The sequence below is a fragment of the Glycine soja genome, chromosome 2, assembly GCF_004193775.1.
Source record: "Glycine soja cultivar W05 chromosome 2, ASM419377v2, whole genome shotgun sequence".
In the NCBI taxonomy this organism is placed as follows: domain Eukaryota; kingdom Viridiplantae; phylum Streptophyta; class Magnoliopsida; order Fabales; family Fabaceae; genus Glycine; species Glycine soja.
The window spans coordinates 47,940,446-47,954,725 of record NC_041003.1 but is presented as its reverse complement, the minus strand read 5'-3'; the positions used below and the strand labels follow the sequence as shown (position 1 = coordinate 47,954,725).

At 33.0% G+C, this 14,280-nt stretch overlaps 3 protein-coding genes across 3 annotated transcripts; 1 reads left to right on the top strand and 2 right to left on the bottom strand.

Moving 5' to 3' along the window:
• The first annotated feature begins 282 nt into the window (after positions 1 to 282).
• On the top strand, positions 283 to 2,187 carry LOC114372064 (lamin-like protein). Its single transcript, XM_028329460.1, has 2 exons — positions 283 to 433; positions 1,597 to 2,187. Exons 1-2 carry the CDS (start codon positions 283 to 285, stop codon positions 1,962 to 1,964), a joined length of 519 nt encoding a protein of 172 aa, XP_028185261.1. The 3' UTR covers positions 1,965 to 2,187.
• Positions 2,188 to 2,345: 158 nt separating this feature from the next.
• LOC114400739 ((R)-specific enoyl-CoA hydratase-like) lies at positions 2,346 to 4,423 on the bottom strand. The gene is made up of 5 exons (XM_028363360.1): positions 4,275 to 4,423; positions 3,905 to 4,186; positions 3,010 to 3,125; positions 2,809 to 2,919; positions 2,346 to 2,704 (listed from the first exon to the last, which is right to left on the bottom strand). The coding sequence occupies exons 2-5, from the start codon at positions 4,175 to 4,177 to the stop codon at positions 2,689 to 2,691; spliced, it is 516 nt and encodes a 171-aa protein (XP_028219161.1). The 5' UTR covers positions 4,178 to 4,186; positions 4,275 to 4,423; the 3' UTR covers positions 2,346 to 2,688.
• An 831-nt stretch (positions 4,424 to 5,254) lies between these two features.
• Positions 5,255 to 13,438, bottom strand: LOC114400730 (protein argonaute 4-like). Its single transcript, XM_028363348.1, has 23 exons — positions 13,271 to 13,438; positions 11,545 to 11,778; positions 11,253 to 11,458; positions 10,923 to 11,147; positions 10,670 to 10,806; positions 10,495 to 10,592; positions 10,309 to 10,406; positions 10,064 to 10,223; positions 9,851 to 9,967; positions 9,659 to 9,766; positions 9,359 to 9,421; positions 9,169 to 9,282; positions 8,926 to 9,091; positions 8,718 to 8,830; positions 8,463 to 8,600; positions 8,188 to 8,318; positions 7,711 to 7,776; positions 6,857 to 6,920; positions 6,658 to 6,769; positions 6,497 to 6,570; positions 6,003 to 6,097; positions 5,867 to 5,898; positions 5,255 to 5,764 (listed from the first exon to the last, which is right to left on the bottom strand). Exons 2-23 carry the CDS (start codon positions 11,773 to 11,775, stop codon positions 5,592 to 5,594), a joined length of 2,721 nt encoding a protein of 906 aa, XP_028219149.1. The 5' UTR covers positions 11,776 to 11,778; positions 13,271 to 13,438; the 3' UTR covers positions 5,255 to 5,591.
• Between the last annotated feature and the right edge of the window lie 842 nt (positions 13,439 to 14,280).

Below are 14,280 nucleotides of genomic sequence, written 5' to 3'. Positions count from 1 at the left end.
ATAATTTCTTGAATTCAATCTAGAATTAAAATTTGGAAGTGATTTGAGTTCTTTCCAAACATGCAATGCCAATATATTAGAATTTGCAAATGATTTGATTTCATTCTAAAAATGTGACAATGATATATAGCTCAATCGGTGCCAGTTAATCTTTCCATATACATTAATTCAAGCCTTAGTCTCTATAAATTTTGATCCTTTCATGAACGCAAATATACGTATAACTCTCATATTGATAGATAGAGGCTTTGAAATTTTTTTGGATATTTTGAGCTTAAAAAAATGGTGTTGATGATGATGATGACCATGGTGCTGGCAAACATGGCTAAATCAGAGCTTCACTACGTTGGTGGGGACAAGTCTAGTTGGGGACCTAATGTTAACTTGACAGAATGGTCAAGTCATGAGCACTTCCATTTGGAAGATTGGCTTTGTAAGATTTCCTCCTTATTTTTTTTCTTTTCTTTTTTAAATGTTTCATTTTCTCTTGTGCAAAGTAAATGGTTAGAATGGTTAATAATGGAGTGGAGTGACAAGAATATAACCTTTATCCAAGTTTATATGTACAAGAACCTAAATCATTACACAACACTAAAATTTCTTAATTTCAATACCCTTCAATGAAGCGTGTTAGAGATTATTTTTCTTTCAATTATCATTTATGATTTTAACCCTTATCAATCTAACCTTTTTCCATACCATTCTTTTTCAATGTTTTTGCTCAATCATTTTTTTGTTATCTGTTTTTATATATTTTTTAATTCTTATCCTCAATTATCCCAAGTGTACATGGAAATTTAAATATATTTAAAGTAAAGAATTTACTTATTTAAAAAGTTAGTCTTAAATATTTTATACAAAAAACAAAATTTGAATATTCTAGCCTTTTTTTGCTTTTAAATTTTAAGAACACGTTTTTCATTGTTTTTTAAGGCTACTATGCAATTCTATCCACCCCTTTCTGATGAACCCTACACATGGCATGATAAATAATTTATGACTTAGCACTGTTTCTTTGTTTAGGTTTAATTTAAAATGACAAATGTGATTATCTTGATTCAAATACTTGAATATGTATAGAATAGAAAAAATTAATCTAACAAATCAAGAGACATGTTTTCAGTTTCCTCATCACATTTTAAAGACAACACAACTCATAAGAATAAAGAAAGTAAAAAGGTTAGGTAGAGAATTTAACTTGATGCACTGCACTATCATTCAATCATAAATTACCGTTAATATAACTTTTAAAATAAATTTATAAAAGTCAATAAACTTGTGATACATGATAGTTTATAATTGATTGACATGTAAATTTTTTTTTTATACTAACTTTCAATACATAACTTTTTTTTCTCTTAAACCATCTCAAAGCGCAATAAATCACACTCCACTAATAAATTACTATGATCACGTTTTATGTATGTCTTCACTCAAATTTACTTTTTTCCCCATGTACAACTTTTGAGTAAGGAATACAGAAGGGAGAAAAAGGAGTCAAGGTCATTAAAAAGGCACATGTAATTGTAGATTAATTTATTAATGTAGATTAGTTTACTTTATCTTTTGATTAAGACTTAATGATGTGCTTGCAAGACTTTGGATACGATAGAAACGAGTATAATGTACTAGAGGTGAACAAGACTGGTTATGAGAACTGCGTGGACACAGGATTTGTTCAAAACATATCAAGGGGTGCAGGAAGAGACGTGTTTCATCTAACAGAATTCAAGACCTACTACTTCTTAAGTGGAGGAGGCTATTGTTGGCATGGGATGAAGGTTGCTATATCTGTTACTGAAGGTGTTTCTGCACCCAATCCAGCCACTTCACCAAAAGGTGGTGCTCAAGCAAGTTCGCCAAAAAGTGGTTGTGCTTCAGACGGCATTCAAGTCAACCAAAAACTTTTGGAGTTCATCTTTGTCTTGATGTGGAGCATCTCTTCAATTAACATCAGTTACTAGAAATGGTAGACTATAGGTATGTGTACTATAGCACCAGTTGTAATTGTTTTATTGATTTTACTTTGTGATGGTAAGTTAAGCAATGGAGTTCAAGGTATCTTTTAAATTTATTAGTAAATTGGTTGGCCTAGTTCAAATTTCACTCTCCCACCATCATTGTAATGCCAAACATTGTTTACTTGAGAAAACGAAAAAAAGGGGAAGGGAGATAGTTTATCATGAACTAATTTTAATGATTTTTTCTTTTTTGACAAACCAAAAATGTTGGATCATGTGATACACTTAAAAGTTACCAACAAGGCAAATTTTCCATTAGTTTTGTGTAAATAGCTACTGCAAATGTAGACTTAAATTAATCATATATAGAGAAGAACAACAGGATCAATAAGGGACCATATTTTTGGGTTTCATGCGAGGCAGTTGCCAATACAAAATATAGAGAAACCGTATCGGCACGAAACAAAGTAAATCTAACTTATTAATACATTAAACATTTCCTCCAAAACCAATAGTATTAGATGGCAGGAAAAGCCAAAAAAATTATCAATAAGATATCCCTTGATTCGGAGCTCAGTGCATCAAGTGACCCTTTGCGTAATATGATCAAAAGGCACACAAAAAAGATCAAGCATAACTGTTCAGCAACAACATCAGAATAACAAAGAGAACAAAAACTTTTTGGTGTCAACTGTCTGTCTTTGTGTTCAGGGGAGGGGATCACAATTTAGAACCCCCAATCACTATTCATTAAAACACAAAACAACAAACATATTACTTTTATGCCCAACATTGCCTTTGAAAAGGTATTTGCGATTAACAGTCAAGAACAATGAATATCTTTTACCGCTTCTCGTGTTGAATCTGTTCTACAGTCAAGGTTGGTAACAAAGCCACAGCCTCACCATCAATGACAAGAAGGTCACCATTCTTGACGCACCTTGTCTTAAACTTTGCACTGAATAGCATTGAGAAACATTCGTTTAGAAACAAAATTACTCCTTGTTTAAAAAAGAATGCATAATTATAACACCAGGACTAAGCTTACAAATATCGATTTTTATTTTCTCTCAGATTAGTTGCTTGCACTTCACCAATAATTTGATCTCCAATATACACTGGGAACTTAAAATTCAAGCTTTGAGATACATACACAGCTCCTGGCTGCAATTATCCATGATATTAGAAAAGTGAAGGGCAAGGGAAGAAAAGGGATTCAAGAAAGTTATCACAAAAAATAGGAATAATTGAATGAGAGACTTCATATTATTGACTCAATTTACATCATTTGTCAAGCACTTAAGTCCTTTATTCAAGTTGATCAAATTTAATGATTAGTACCAATCATGCAAGCAGTAGAACCCATGTTAATACTTAAATTGACAAAACTTAAAGTCTTTTATCCATGCATTCATATTTTCATGTCTTTCACAAAAATAGTAAAATTTAAGCATATACATGTATCTCCCATTCTACTTCTCATGAGTCATGACACATTTTAGTCTATGCAACAAGTGAAAGGCCGCTTGCCCTTATTTGACACTCCTCACAGTGGAGATTACAACTTCACATCTTATGTTTTCTTCATATTATGATAATCTATTTCATGTCATAATTTTCCATTAAGAGGTTCCTAATACTCAAGTCCATGGAAAGGATGTTCATGGGGGCAGGGTGATTTGGATCTCGGAATCAACTTTGGTTTCCCCAAAGCTGTTGGCTGTGGAATAAATTTTACTTACATAAAGCACCAGCTAACTTTTGCATGTAAAAATCTATGCTACAGAAGTATAAAATTCAGTCTATCAAAAGAAAAAAGAAAGAACTCTCCTAATTTATCTGTTTATTCACTTTAACTTAGTTTATAGAGATGAGAACGTTAACTATCTCATTTCCATAGGAGGCATATCAAAATTTAAAGAGAGGGTTAGCATGAAACTTACAAAATGTGATGAGATGATATGAGGAAAGAGAGAAGCCACAAGCATCCCATGTACCAGTGGACCTTCAAATCCAACATCTTTGGCAGCAGCAGAATCAGTGTGCAAAGGATTAGAATCACAACTCACCTTGGAGTACTGGAGAACATCTTCCTCAGTATAAACCCTTGTTTTTCTCAATACATCCCCAGACATAAGTACATTAAGAGTTGCAGAAGTAAAGCACCTAGGGCTCAGAGGATGGACTTTGTGACAATGTAAAATTCTTATGAGCATTCTTGCAAGCTGCAAGGGTTCAAATCAACAAAACAAAGCCCTGATGTAATACCCCACTAACTGTAAATCAAGTAAAGTGCAACTTAAATATTCTCACGACTGGTAGATGTGGTTTCTTGAGGTAACTGGTGGCATGGACTTAAGTCGAACAGCTGGTGGGCGTTTGAGCAGCTTGGGAGACAGTATGCTTATTATTTAATACGTAGTACCTAGTTGTTTATTTACGGATCAGAATTCAACGAAACGGAAAGATATATCGCACAGATAAATAAGAAAAATTAAGGAATTACTTTTAATTTTTTACAAAATAAATTGAACTTCTTTTTAAATGTATTTTTTTATTTTTTTAAAGGTTGACTTTATCCAACTATTTTATGTCAATGTAAGTAGTTGTTCACGTCATCAATTTTTTCTCAATGGTACTGGTACATGCATTGTTAGTTATTCTTTATAAAAATAAAAATAAATTAATCTTTTAAAATTTAGAGAAAATGCAAAAGATTCTATCATCATTTTTCTTTTGAAATGTTACCTATATTTATCATTTTCAAGAATTAATGTCACTCGTATTTGTCAGTATATAATTCATATTGATTTTAGTACCTTCAAAAATTAATTAAAAAATAATAAAAATATTTATATTCTTATAATGAAATTTGAAATAATAAATTTAATGTTTTAATTAAGCTTAATATTTCAGTTTAGATATGATGACGAGGACTCGGCAAAGTGAAAAATAAGGACGAAACGGAAAACAAAGTCAAGAATAAAATAAGAATAATAGAATATTGAGAAATCGGGGAGCATAAATGAACATTGGTCAAACTGTATAAAACTTCTAAATCGAACAATTACTTTCACTTTCTCATTCGGTTCAAATAGAGAGGGAAAAGTTTCTGTCTATGGATAAGAAAGTCCCAAGTTTTATCGATATGATTTAAACCACCAGGAAGAAAAGAAAATAACTTAGTGCGGAAAAATAAATAAAATAGAACCAAGTTAAATTCACGTATTTTAAACACAATTGAGACATTCTTATTTACTCGGGTCACATTGCAATCAGGAGTCTATAATATGGATTTTATCCGTAAATAAGAACAGTAATATACCCATTTAATCTTTTGATTCATGCAAACCACAACTAAAATAGAAAATGATCAAGAGCGCCATAGGAATCACATAAACCTTAACAATCTTCAAAATAGCGAAAGACTTCGCTCGCAACAGTATCAAAATAGTTAAAGACTAAACACATGTAAAGGCATAAGCAAAATGCCTTTTTACATGTATAATAATCCTTTCCTACTACCAATGGCGCCCATAGTCAACGGTTCAAACAAAAAAACTATCCTATGAAGTCTTATAAACAGCACTGTTATCAGTTATCACTATCCCTAGAACTGCAACAGATCCTTCAACAAAAGAACATTGAGCTCGAAACATTTTCCTGCAATCTTGGCAACTGAGGGACGGGAGGAGCAGGCATACCAGAACCACCATGACTCGAAGATGTCTCAGATTTGTCTTCAAATTTCATAAACTGACCCATCTGAGTAGCAGCCAGATGAGCATAGCAAATTGGAGCAACTGCATACATGAGTTTTTTTCACCAATGAGACCCTATATATTTCTATGAATACAAAAACCACTAAATAAACAGTTAAAAAAAAAAGCTGTGTAAGAACTTACCGACAGAAATGGCAGTGGTGCTCCTCTGATACCTATTGTCAAATAGCAAAATGATTTTAAGACAATATCGTTACATGCCAAGGATTGGCAGAAGCAATATTCTAAAACAATCAAATAGATCACAACTACTACTTACACATATGATAATGAATGTACAAGCTCTTGTAGATCATCAGGTGAAAAGCCAATCTCGTCTAACAGAACATGGTAGTGTGTGGGCCTGCTAGTACCCTGAATAGTAATTTTTCAAAACAATACAAGACTGTTATTGCAAGTTCTGACAAAGACACATCATTTATGGAAACTCTTACCAAGGGTAGCTTCCTAATCTCTTAATACACAGCATCCAAATGAAATGAATGACGAGGATGACCATAAAACTTACATACTAAAAAATAGAGACATGCAAATGAACGAACATACATACACATTTAATTAAGAAGGAAAGAAGCCAAAATCATTCGAATTCAATTTGAAAACAATTTCACCAAGTAAAACGAATGTACATGCGTCTTAAAGAACATTCGTGCACTTTACATCAACAAGGAATAGGAGCCTCAATAATGGATCTACAAATAGAAAAACCAAAACCACATTAAAATACAGAAAAAAAATTTAGCAGATACTCACAATCATTCCAGCATGTGCACACATATAGAAATCATAATTCCGAGGATGGCAAATTTTGTTATCAATTACAGTTCCTGCAAAAATAAATAAAAAAGGGTTAAGAAATAACAAAACAGAAATTATCAAAAGATGTTAAATTCTAAATAAAACAAGACAAATACCAGGAGGAACATTGTCAGGAGCTCCAGGTTGAAAGAATTTAGTATGATGGTTCTTTTGAGCAACAATCACCAAAAACTTGGGGTTCCACTTTTCATCTAAAAACTTGCAAGCCTAACATTAAAGAAGACAGTATTAACCCCAACCAAAAACACTAAAAATATTTAATGTTTTAAATTCATCAGCTCAATCAATAAGCACCTCGATAATTTGATCAAGTTCAATGTTCAAAACTTGATTGAACTGGGACTCACTAACACCGTCCCTACATCCAGCCAAAAAAAGGTCAGTACAATGATTAAAGAACAAATACAATAACAAACAAAAATAAACTTACATATTAAAAAGATTCGTTACAAAAAAATATGTAAGAACAAACAAAATAACAGACATAAAAACAACTGAAGACATAATAAATAAATACACACACACACACAATTCAGTAAAAAAGAAATATATATAAAATTCAGTACAAACATTCTGAAGAAAAATTCAGACAAACATTCTGAAGTGATAATAAAACCATAAACTAAATAGAAGCATTGGTTAAATCTATAAGCTTTTGACATTTGTCTTAGTGACATAAAAAGAGCTTTGCATGGTATAACATTCTCAGATGAAATCAACAAAAATCCTATTACCTTAAATGCATATGAATCCTTTTAAAATTGTTAATAAATATTGAATATTGCACATCCAATTAAAAGAGAAAGGGTTAAAAAAAGGCAAACTAAATTAGGAAAATGCAGCTAGAGTATTTGAGCCTAAAACAGATGATAATGATCGTATCTTACAAATTTATCATTGAAAACACTAAAAAAGGCATCAAGCAAGCACTTTTTAACCTAAACAAATATTACACAAACAGTCTTACATATTAACCACCACGATATTACATAACATGTTGCAAGAATAGATTTAATCAAACATTGTTAAAAACAAAAACGAACAACAAACATTACAATATCTATATATTAACAACTAAACAACATTTATAAAAACAAAGAAAATATAGTACATAGTTCACAGAATAAAATTTGAGAAAAAAAGTTAACCTGAATATGATTATATTATCGGGCTTTCTATTCCCAGAACTTGTATAGAAATCAAGTAGAAGCTCCCTGCAGATATACAACAAACCAATGACTGTCCAATTCCAGAAAATGCAGACCACAAAATAAACAAGTACCATAAAATACTGTTTATAATTTATAAATTGCAACTAAACTGGCATTCATTTGAATTCACTTAATATTATGTAGCAAGAAATACTTCAAAGGAAAGTGGTAATGCACAACACACGAGAGCATGTATACAAACTTAAAGAACGAATAAATGCTTGGTAGATTTATCATATTGTTGGACGCACTATACCTTAATCCAATATATAATTTGACATCAATTTAGAAACCAAATTCTGATCATTTCACAGAACCAAATTCCAAATTAATGTTGACAAAATTGATACCAATATGATATCGTAAATATACTAGGAGGATCAATTCAATGATTTGATACAAAATTAAATTAACCTCATTATGCCTTCATCCTCCTTGTCAGAAACCTTCTTGAACAAATTATCAATCATTTCCATCTTTGGAGACTGGGTACGGACGCTAGCCCTATACTTTGATATTAGTGGCCATTCTCGGGAGCTGACCACCTGCATATTTACGTATTAGCATACACTATCAGATAGTCATAAAACATTCCTTCCAATAACCAGGAAGTATACTCAAACTAAGACAATCATGAGTTTGAAACACATGCCCAACATATAAAAACACAACAAGCACTAATAAATTACCGCGGCAATTGAAGGAATATCTGTTTGCCCTGGCGAACCATGAGACACATCCATGCCAATAATAATGGTTGGTGCTCTAGAAACAATAGGAATAGAAGGAGAATGCTCAACACCTAGTATTGAGTTCAGGCCACCAAGCTACAAAAGATTAAAAATTTCAATGAAAGGCACAATAATGAATCCTGGAAATCTGCACAAAAAAGATTTGTAATTTATATTCCAAAAAATAGAAAACTAACCCAAGAAACAACATACCTTAGCATTGATTTTCAACAGAACATTAGTCAAATATTGGTCATTGACCCTGGTCGGAGCTATACACTGAGTCACGATTCCAAACTCAGCAAGATTCTTCTTCTTCCATGGACCTTACCAAGTTCAGTTAATTTTAATCAATAAGGGGACTCAAACAATTACATGAAAACAAGAGTGAACAAAAGACAAAAATTATCAGATAACTAACCATAAAGATCAGAATTTTTCCTCTCAGGAAGCAGACAAAGAAGAAACTGAGGAGCCCCAGGAAGTTTAGACTGAACCAATTCAAACATCTTCTCTACTCGAACCACAGGCGGTGCACGCCTAAACTGACCATTTTCTTCAAACACATCAAATGGCTGATCTATCACCTACCAATAGCAGTTAAGAAAAATATAGTCAGCAAATTTATTATGCTTCCGAGTCAATCTGCAGTTATATAACTTACAATTCCTTTCATTCCACCACACTTAATGAGATCCCTCACAAGCCCTCGTGTATCACAGCGTGCAGAGAAGTTAACCACAGCCCATCTTTCTATTTTAGTTGGCTTGACAATTTTCTGGAGAAAAAAAATTCAATTATTAGAAAATTCAAATCTTTTTTTATGAAATTAATTGAATATTAGAATGACATACCTTGTTATTGAAGTTCCACCTCCCATTTCTAGGATTGAAGTCTTCCCCATTACCAAATTTTAACTACATGCACAAATTTAATAATCAGTTTCGAAAGCAATTACAGAACACAACATTGATAATTCAGCCAACAAAAAGCAATTAGAATTGGTGCAAAAGCAAGGCAATATCTAAACCCACCTCTCTGGGCACAATATTAACAAAATCAATTCACCACTACGATATTCATCAACATCAACATGAAGGTAACAAAATAAAAAAGAATAAGCACATGCACAATTATAATGACTTGAAATTTACCCGCGGAGCTTGTAAAACCCGACCCTCAACTTCAGTAAAGTTGGGGCTTATAGAGATCCCACAATTACGTAGCATTGGTTCGGAACCATAATTGCTACTTTTAAGTGCCTGCAATAATAGAAATAATATCAGGTAAACCCAGAAAAATATACAAGAATCCAATTATTCAAAACTGGACAAAAAGACACTTACATCAGTCAAAACCCTCATCCTCTCCTGTGGCTTCTGCCTGGACTTCTCCACCAATGAAGCCCTTTGAAGAGTGGATAGTGCTTTTGTATAACGTTGCAGGGATACCAAAGAGCAAAGCTAAGCATAAAAAATTAAAAGTAATTAAGCAGCAAAGATGAATCAATAGCTTTCTAATTCAAAGTACTAAAACAAAATATAAAGCACCAAATCTACCTCAAGAGGGATATAAGTTGGCCTTTTTGGCTTTCCAACGTTAATACATGGGAGATCCCCAGAATATCGAAGATCTATCTTGCGGATATTAACAAAATAATCATATACTGTCACTTCTTCCTCAGCAACATCATCACCACCTTTTCTCTTCAAGGTAAACCTACAACACCCCCACCCTGGTAATTAAAAATCTCTAAAAATGATAATAATTAATAATCAAGAACAAAAGCAGGATAATGACATACGTTTGATCTTTGCAAGGGAGTTCACTAATCCCAGTTATTTTGAATTCTTGATTAGATGGGCTCGCTTTAATCCTCAGATTTTTTAATGTCCTCTTGGCCTGTTCAAGAAAATAAATAAAAAATGAGATTATTGTATATAACAGTTAATCAAGCACTATGATCAATTGGTCATTGAATTAGCTTTACCTTGGCCCAGTCAAGTGAAAAGGGGTCTCTCACATTTTGATTGGATATTAGGAAGTCCACCACAGGCCCAGGGGTAATTATCATCGTGGTTGAGACATCTAAACAAATTGTAAGAAAGAATTAAGAAATATTATGAGGAACCAATATAGTGTCCAGGGCAAACAACAGATCGAACCTATGTTCAAAGACAGTCCACTTTGTGTAGTTCTAAAGCTAGAATGGAAACCCCTGCATCCAAGTACACCTCCTCCTACATCAGCAAAATTCTTGGGATCATTGTGGAAGAACGATTGCCTCACAAGCAAACAGCCTCTGTAAAATGACATTATTTTATATTCCAACATAACAGGCACACTAAGGAAAGCTGATACAATAATATTATTATTAATAATCATAGAAGAAAAAAGAAATAAACATAATCCACCCACTGCTTAGCAGCATGTTGCCTCAAAATGATATCAAGCACTCTTATAGCTTCTTGATAATTCTCGGATTCCTGTCCACGTAGAGCATTGGCAATGGCCTGCAATGGAATCTTTGAAGCATAGCTAAGCTCAACTTTAAATGCCTTGGATCTATTAGGGCGCCTCATCCTCTTTTTGTCACTCTCATTCAGTTCTCCATTGCCATCTGGGCTGCAGTTTCCATTGTTTCTGTACATACATTGGTACAGAAAGAAGAAGAAAAAGTTACAAAGCTGAAACAGTAAAAAGTTAAGTCAAGTCAAATTGAAGAATTAACAACCACAGAATTTGAACCTGGAAGCAATAATATCCTCCAAAACGACCGTAAACTCAAGCTTGTTGCGAGCAAGAGACCCAAGAGTAAACAGAGTCTTCTCACCATCATATGCAAAATCCTTCCCATTCAATTCAGAATCATACGTCTCATGCACCCTGTCCAGAAGCTTCCTCCCTACACCCTTACCCTCCACAGGTCGTCCATCATCATAAAAAAGAGCAACCTGCACAAACATAAACATTGAATAAATGATTCCAAGTAAAACAGAGACCTGAATTAAATAATGCAGGTGAAAATAAAAGCACATACACTATACTGATAAAAATGCCCGTCAGTATTTGCAACGTTCACCCTGTAGTGATTGGTGAGAAGTTGCAGCTTTGTCCCTTTTGAAGCAAGGCCACGCCTGGCTATTGGAAGCCGCAAAGCCTTCTTCTTCTCCAGCTCAGCTTTGACAGGTACAACATCTGATGGGACAACAGGAGGCGGGGGAGGCAACGAATCCCCGTTGTCAGTTCCATTTGGCCCCGAAGAAGCCATCTCCTGCATAGATCATGTATTAAATCACCACATCCAAATTATAAAAAGCAGTGTCAGCTATATAGGAAAAGTTGTTAAATAAATTGTGTCTCAGCATAAGTAGTAAGTTCACATAATCCTTTGAACAAAAATTATAAACAAAAATTTCAAAAAATAACTAAATATTCTGAGATTGTCTACATGTATCTCCAAGCATGCGCCAAACGCTATGGTACAACAAATTTTCATAAAAAAAAAGGACGAACAGCTATCTTGCAAATAAAACCGAAAAAAGAACATCAATTTAAGAGAAGGGAAACAAAAATCTAGAGTAATATTTATTACTCGAATAGGAAGCGGTGAAACTATGAAAACAAACAACAAAAAGCGTTTATAAACCTACGAAGAAAATAAATTTAAAATATTATTAGATTATCTACATAAACTCTAATTATGCGAAATTAGGGAAAAATAATATAGTAAAACATTTTCATACAACAAAACAAAAAAGGAACAACTATCATGGCAGCAAAATAAAATACAATAATATAGAATCTAGAATAACATTTCTCACTCAAATTGATGAAACAAACAAGTAACTAGCAAAACGCATTTTATACAAATAAACCAACACAGAAGTAAGCACATCCAATGCAAGCAAAGAAAATACACAAAAGTGCAGTAAACAAAATACTACGCACGGAAGACGTAAAATGTTAAAACAAGTCAAATTAAAAAAAATACAAATAATAACGAAATTAAAAAACAAATACAACTAAACACAAAAAAGCTCCTCTGGCAGCAAAATCAGGCACCCTGAAGCAAATATCTGACTTCGGAACACAAATGCCCAAAAATAGGTAGGTGTGGTCACCGATTCTGACCATCATCAGAGCAAACAGAGTTTCCGCTTTCCAAAAAAAAATTAAACAAAATTTAAAAATGCAAATACATAAAACATCGGTACGGAAAAATCATAAAGACGGTGAAAATTAATTTTATTAAACTCAGTGTGGCCGCCGATTCGAGCCACCATGACACCAAACAGAGTTTTCGCTTCAAAAAAATTTAACACTTTTAAAAAAGCAAAAAGAAACGTCACGGCGAAATAACAACCAGTGAAAACGCAAGGATTAACTCAAAAAAACAGTCTGAAAATTCTAGCAAACAATCTTCGCGTCGGAAGCAAAACGAGTTTGAAGTCAACGAAAACATATTCTCTTCAAAATAAACACACAAAAAACGACGATCAAAGCTGAAACACATGCAGTAAAACAAAACATCACAAGACGAAAGGACATGAACAACAGCGAAGCATTTCCAAAAGCAGAAAACCCTAAACCAACAATAAGCCTCGATTAAACGGTGAAACAAACACTGAGAACGAAATAAAAGGAAGAAAAAAATCAGAAAAAAGCAAATGCAGCATGTGATCATCACAAAGAGCAATGAAAGCAAGAGAGAAAAAAAACGAAGCGAAATCCGTGAGGTAAGAAGAGTAGGCTGTTTTCCTCACCAGAATGAGTGACAGAAGCACAAGCAGAAACCCAAACCCTAAGAAGGCGCAGAGAGAAGAAAATGGAATGAAAATGATTTGAAGTATGGTTCTATAACTCGCTCTCTCTTCACTCTTTTAATAATGGCAGCAGCGAGAGAGAGTGAGTGAGTGAGTGAGTGAGTGAATGAGTGAATTGCGAAGAGAAAAAATAAAAAATAAAAATGACGCACTCTGCGGTGCTGCTCTATACAGTTTGTAATGTTACCCGCTCTCGGACGTTTGATGATGATGTGGTTTAGTGACGTGGAGAGCTGAGATCCGATCACGTTTGAGACGGTTTGGGATTCGGTTCGTAAAGGTGGAGCACGGTCATTACGTTTGCACTCGTGGACCCCACTTCCCTCAGCATTTGTTACTCCTTTTTTATTTTTTTAATAAATAGAAACATCGATTCTTTCGATAAAAAAAAAAAAAAAAGCCTTTTTGTATTCACCTTCGTGGCATTGGGTTTGGATAATGCTGAATAAATGAATTTGGTGACAGACATCAATGTGCAAAACAATACTACTAATATTCGGTTATTCGTCCTAGGCACCATGTTCATTTAACTAGCAGCAGGTACAATTTTTTACTACGAGGTGTATTTTAATTTTGAAAAAATACAAAAATAAATGAACAATACATAAATATGTTTAAAATTAAAAAAAAAAAACATATTTATACGTGATTAATTTAGCTATAATTAAAAGTAAATTTGGAGTAGTTTGGGTTGTAATAATTTTCTCTTAAAATTTAAATAAAAAAAAATTAAATGAGATATGTCATTCTTCTGAAAAAGTTGAATACATAAATTAACTATGAAAATAATAGTATGATGACTATGTTGATTATTTTGAGAATATTTAAAAATAAGAAAATCATAACAAAATTAGAAGAAGAAAAATAAAAGAATGTTAATTTAGTTAAAACAAGACTGTTTTGCTAATAATTAAAAGTAAAGACAAATATAAAATACATAATTTAAAAAT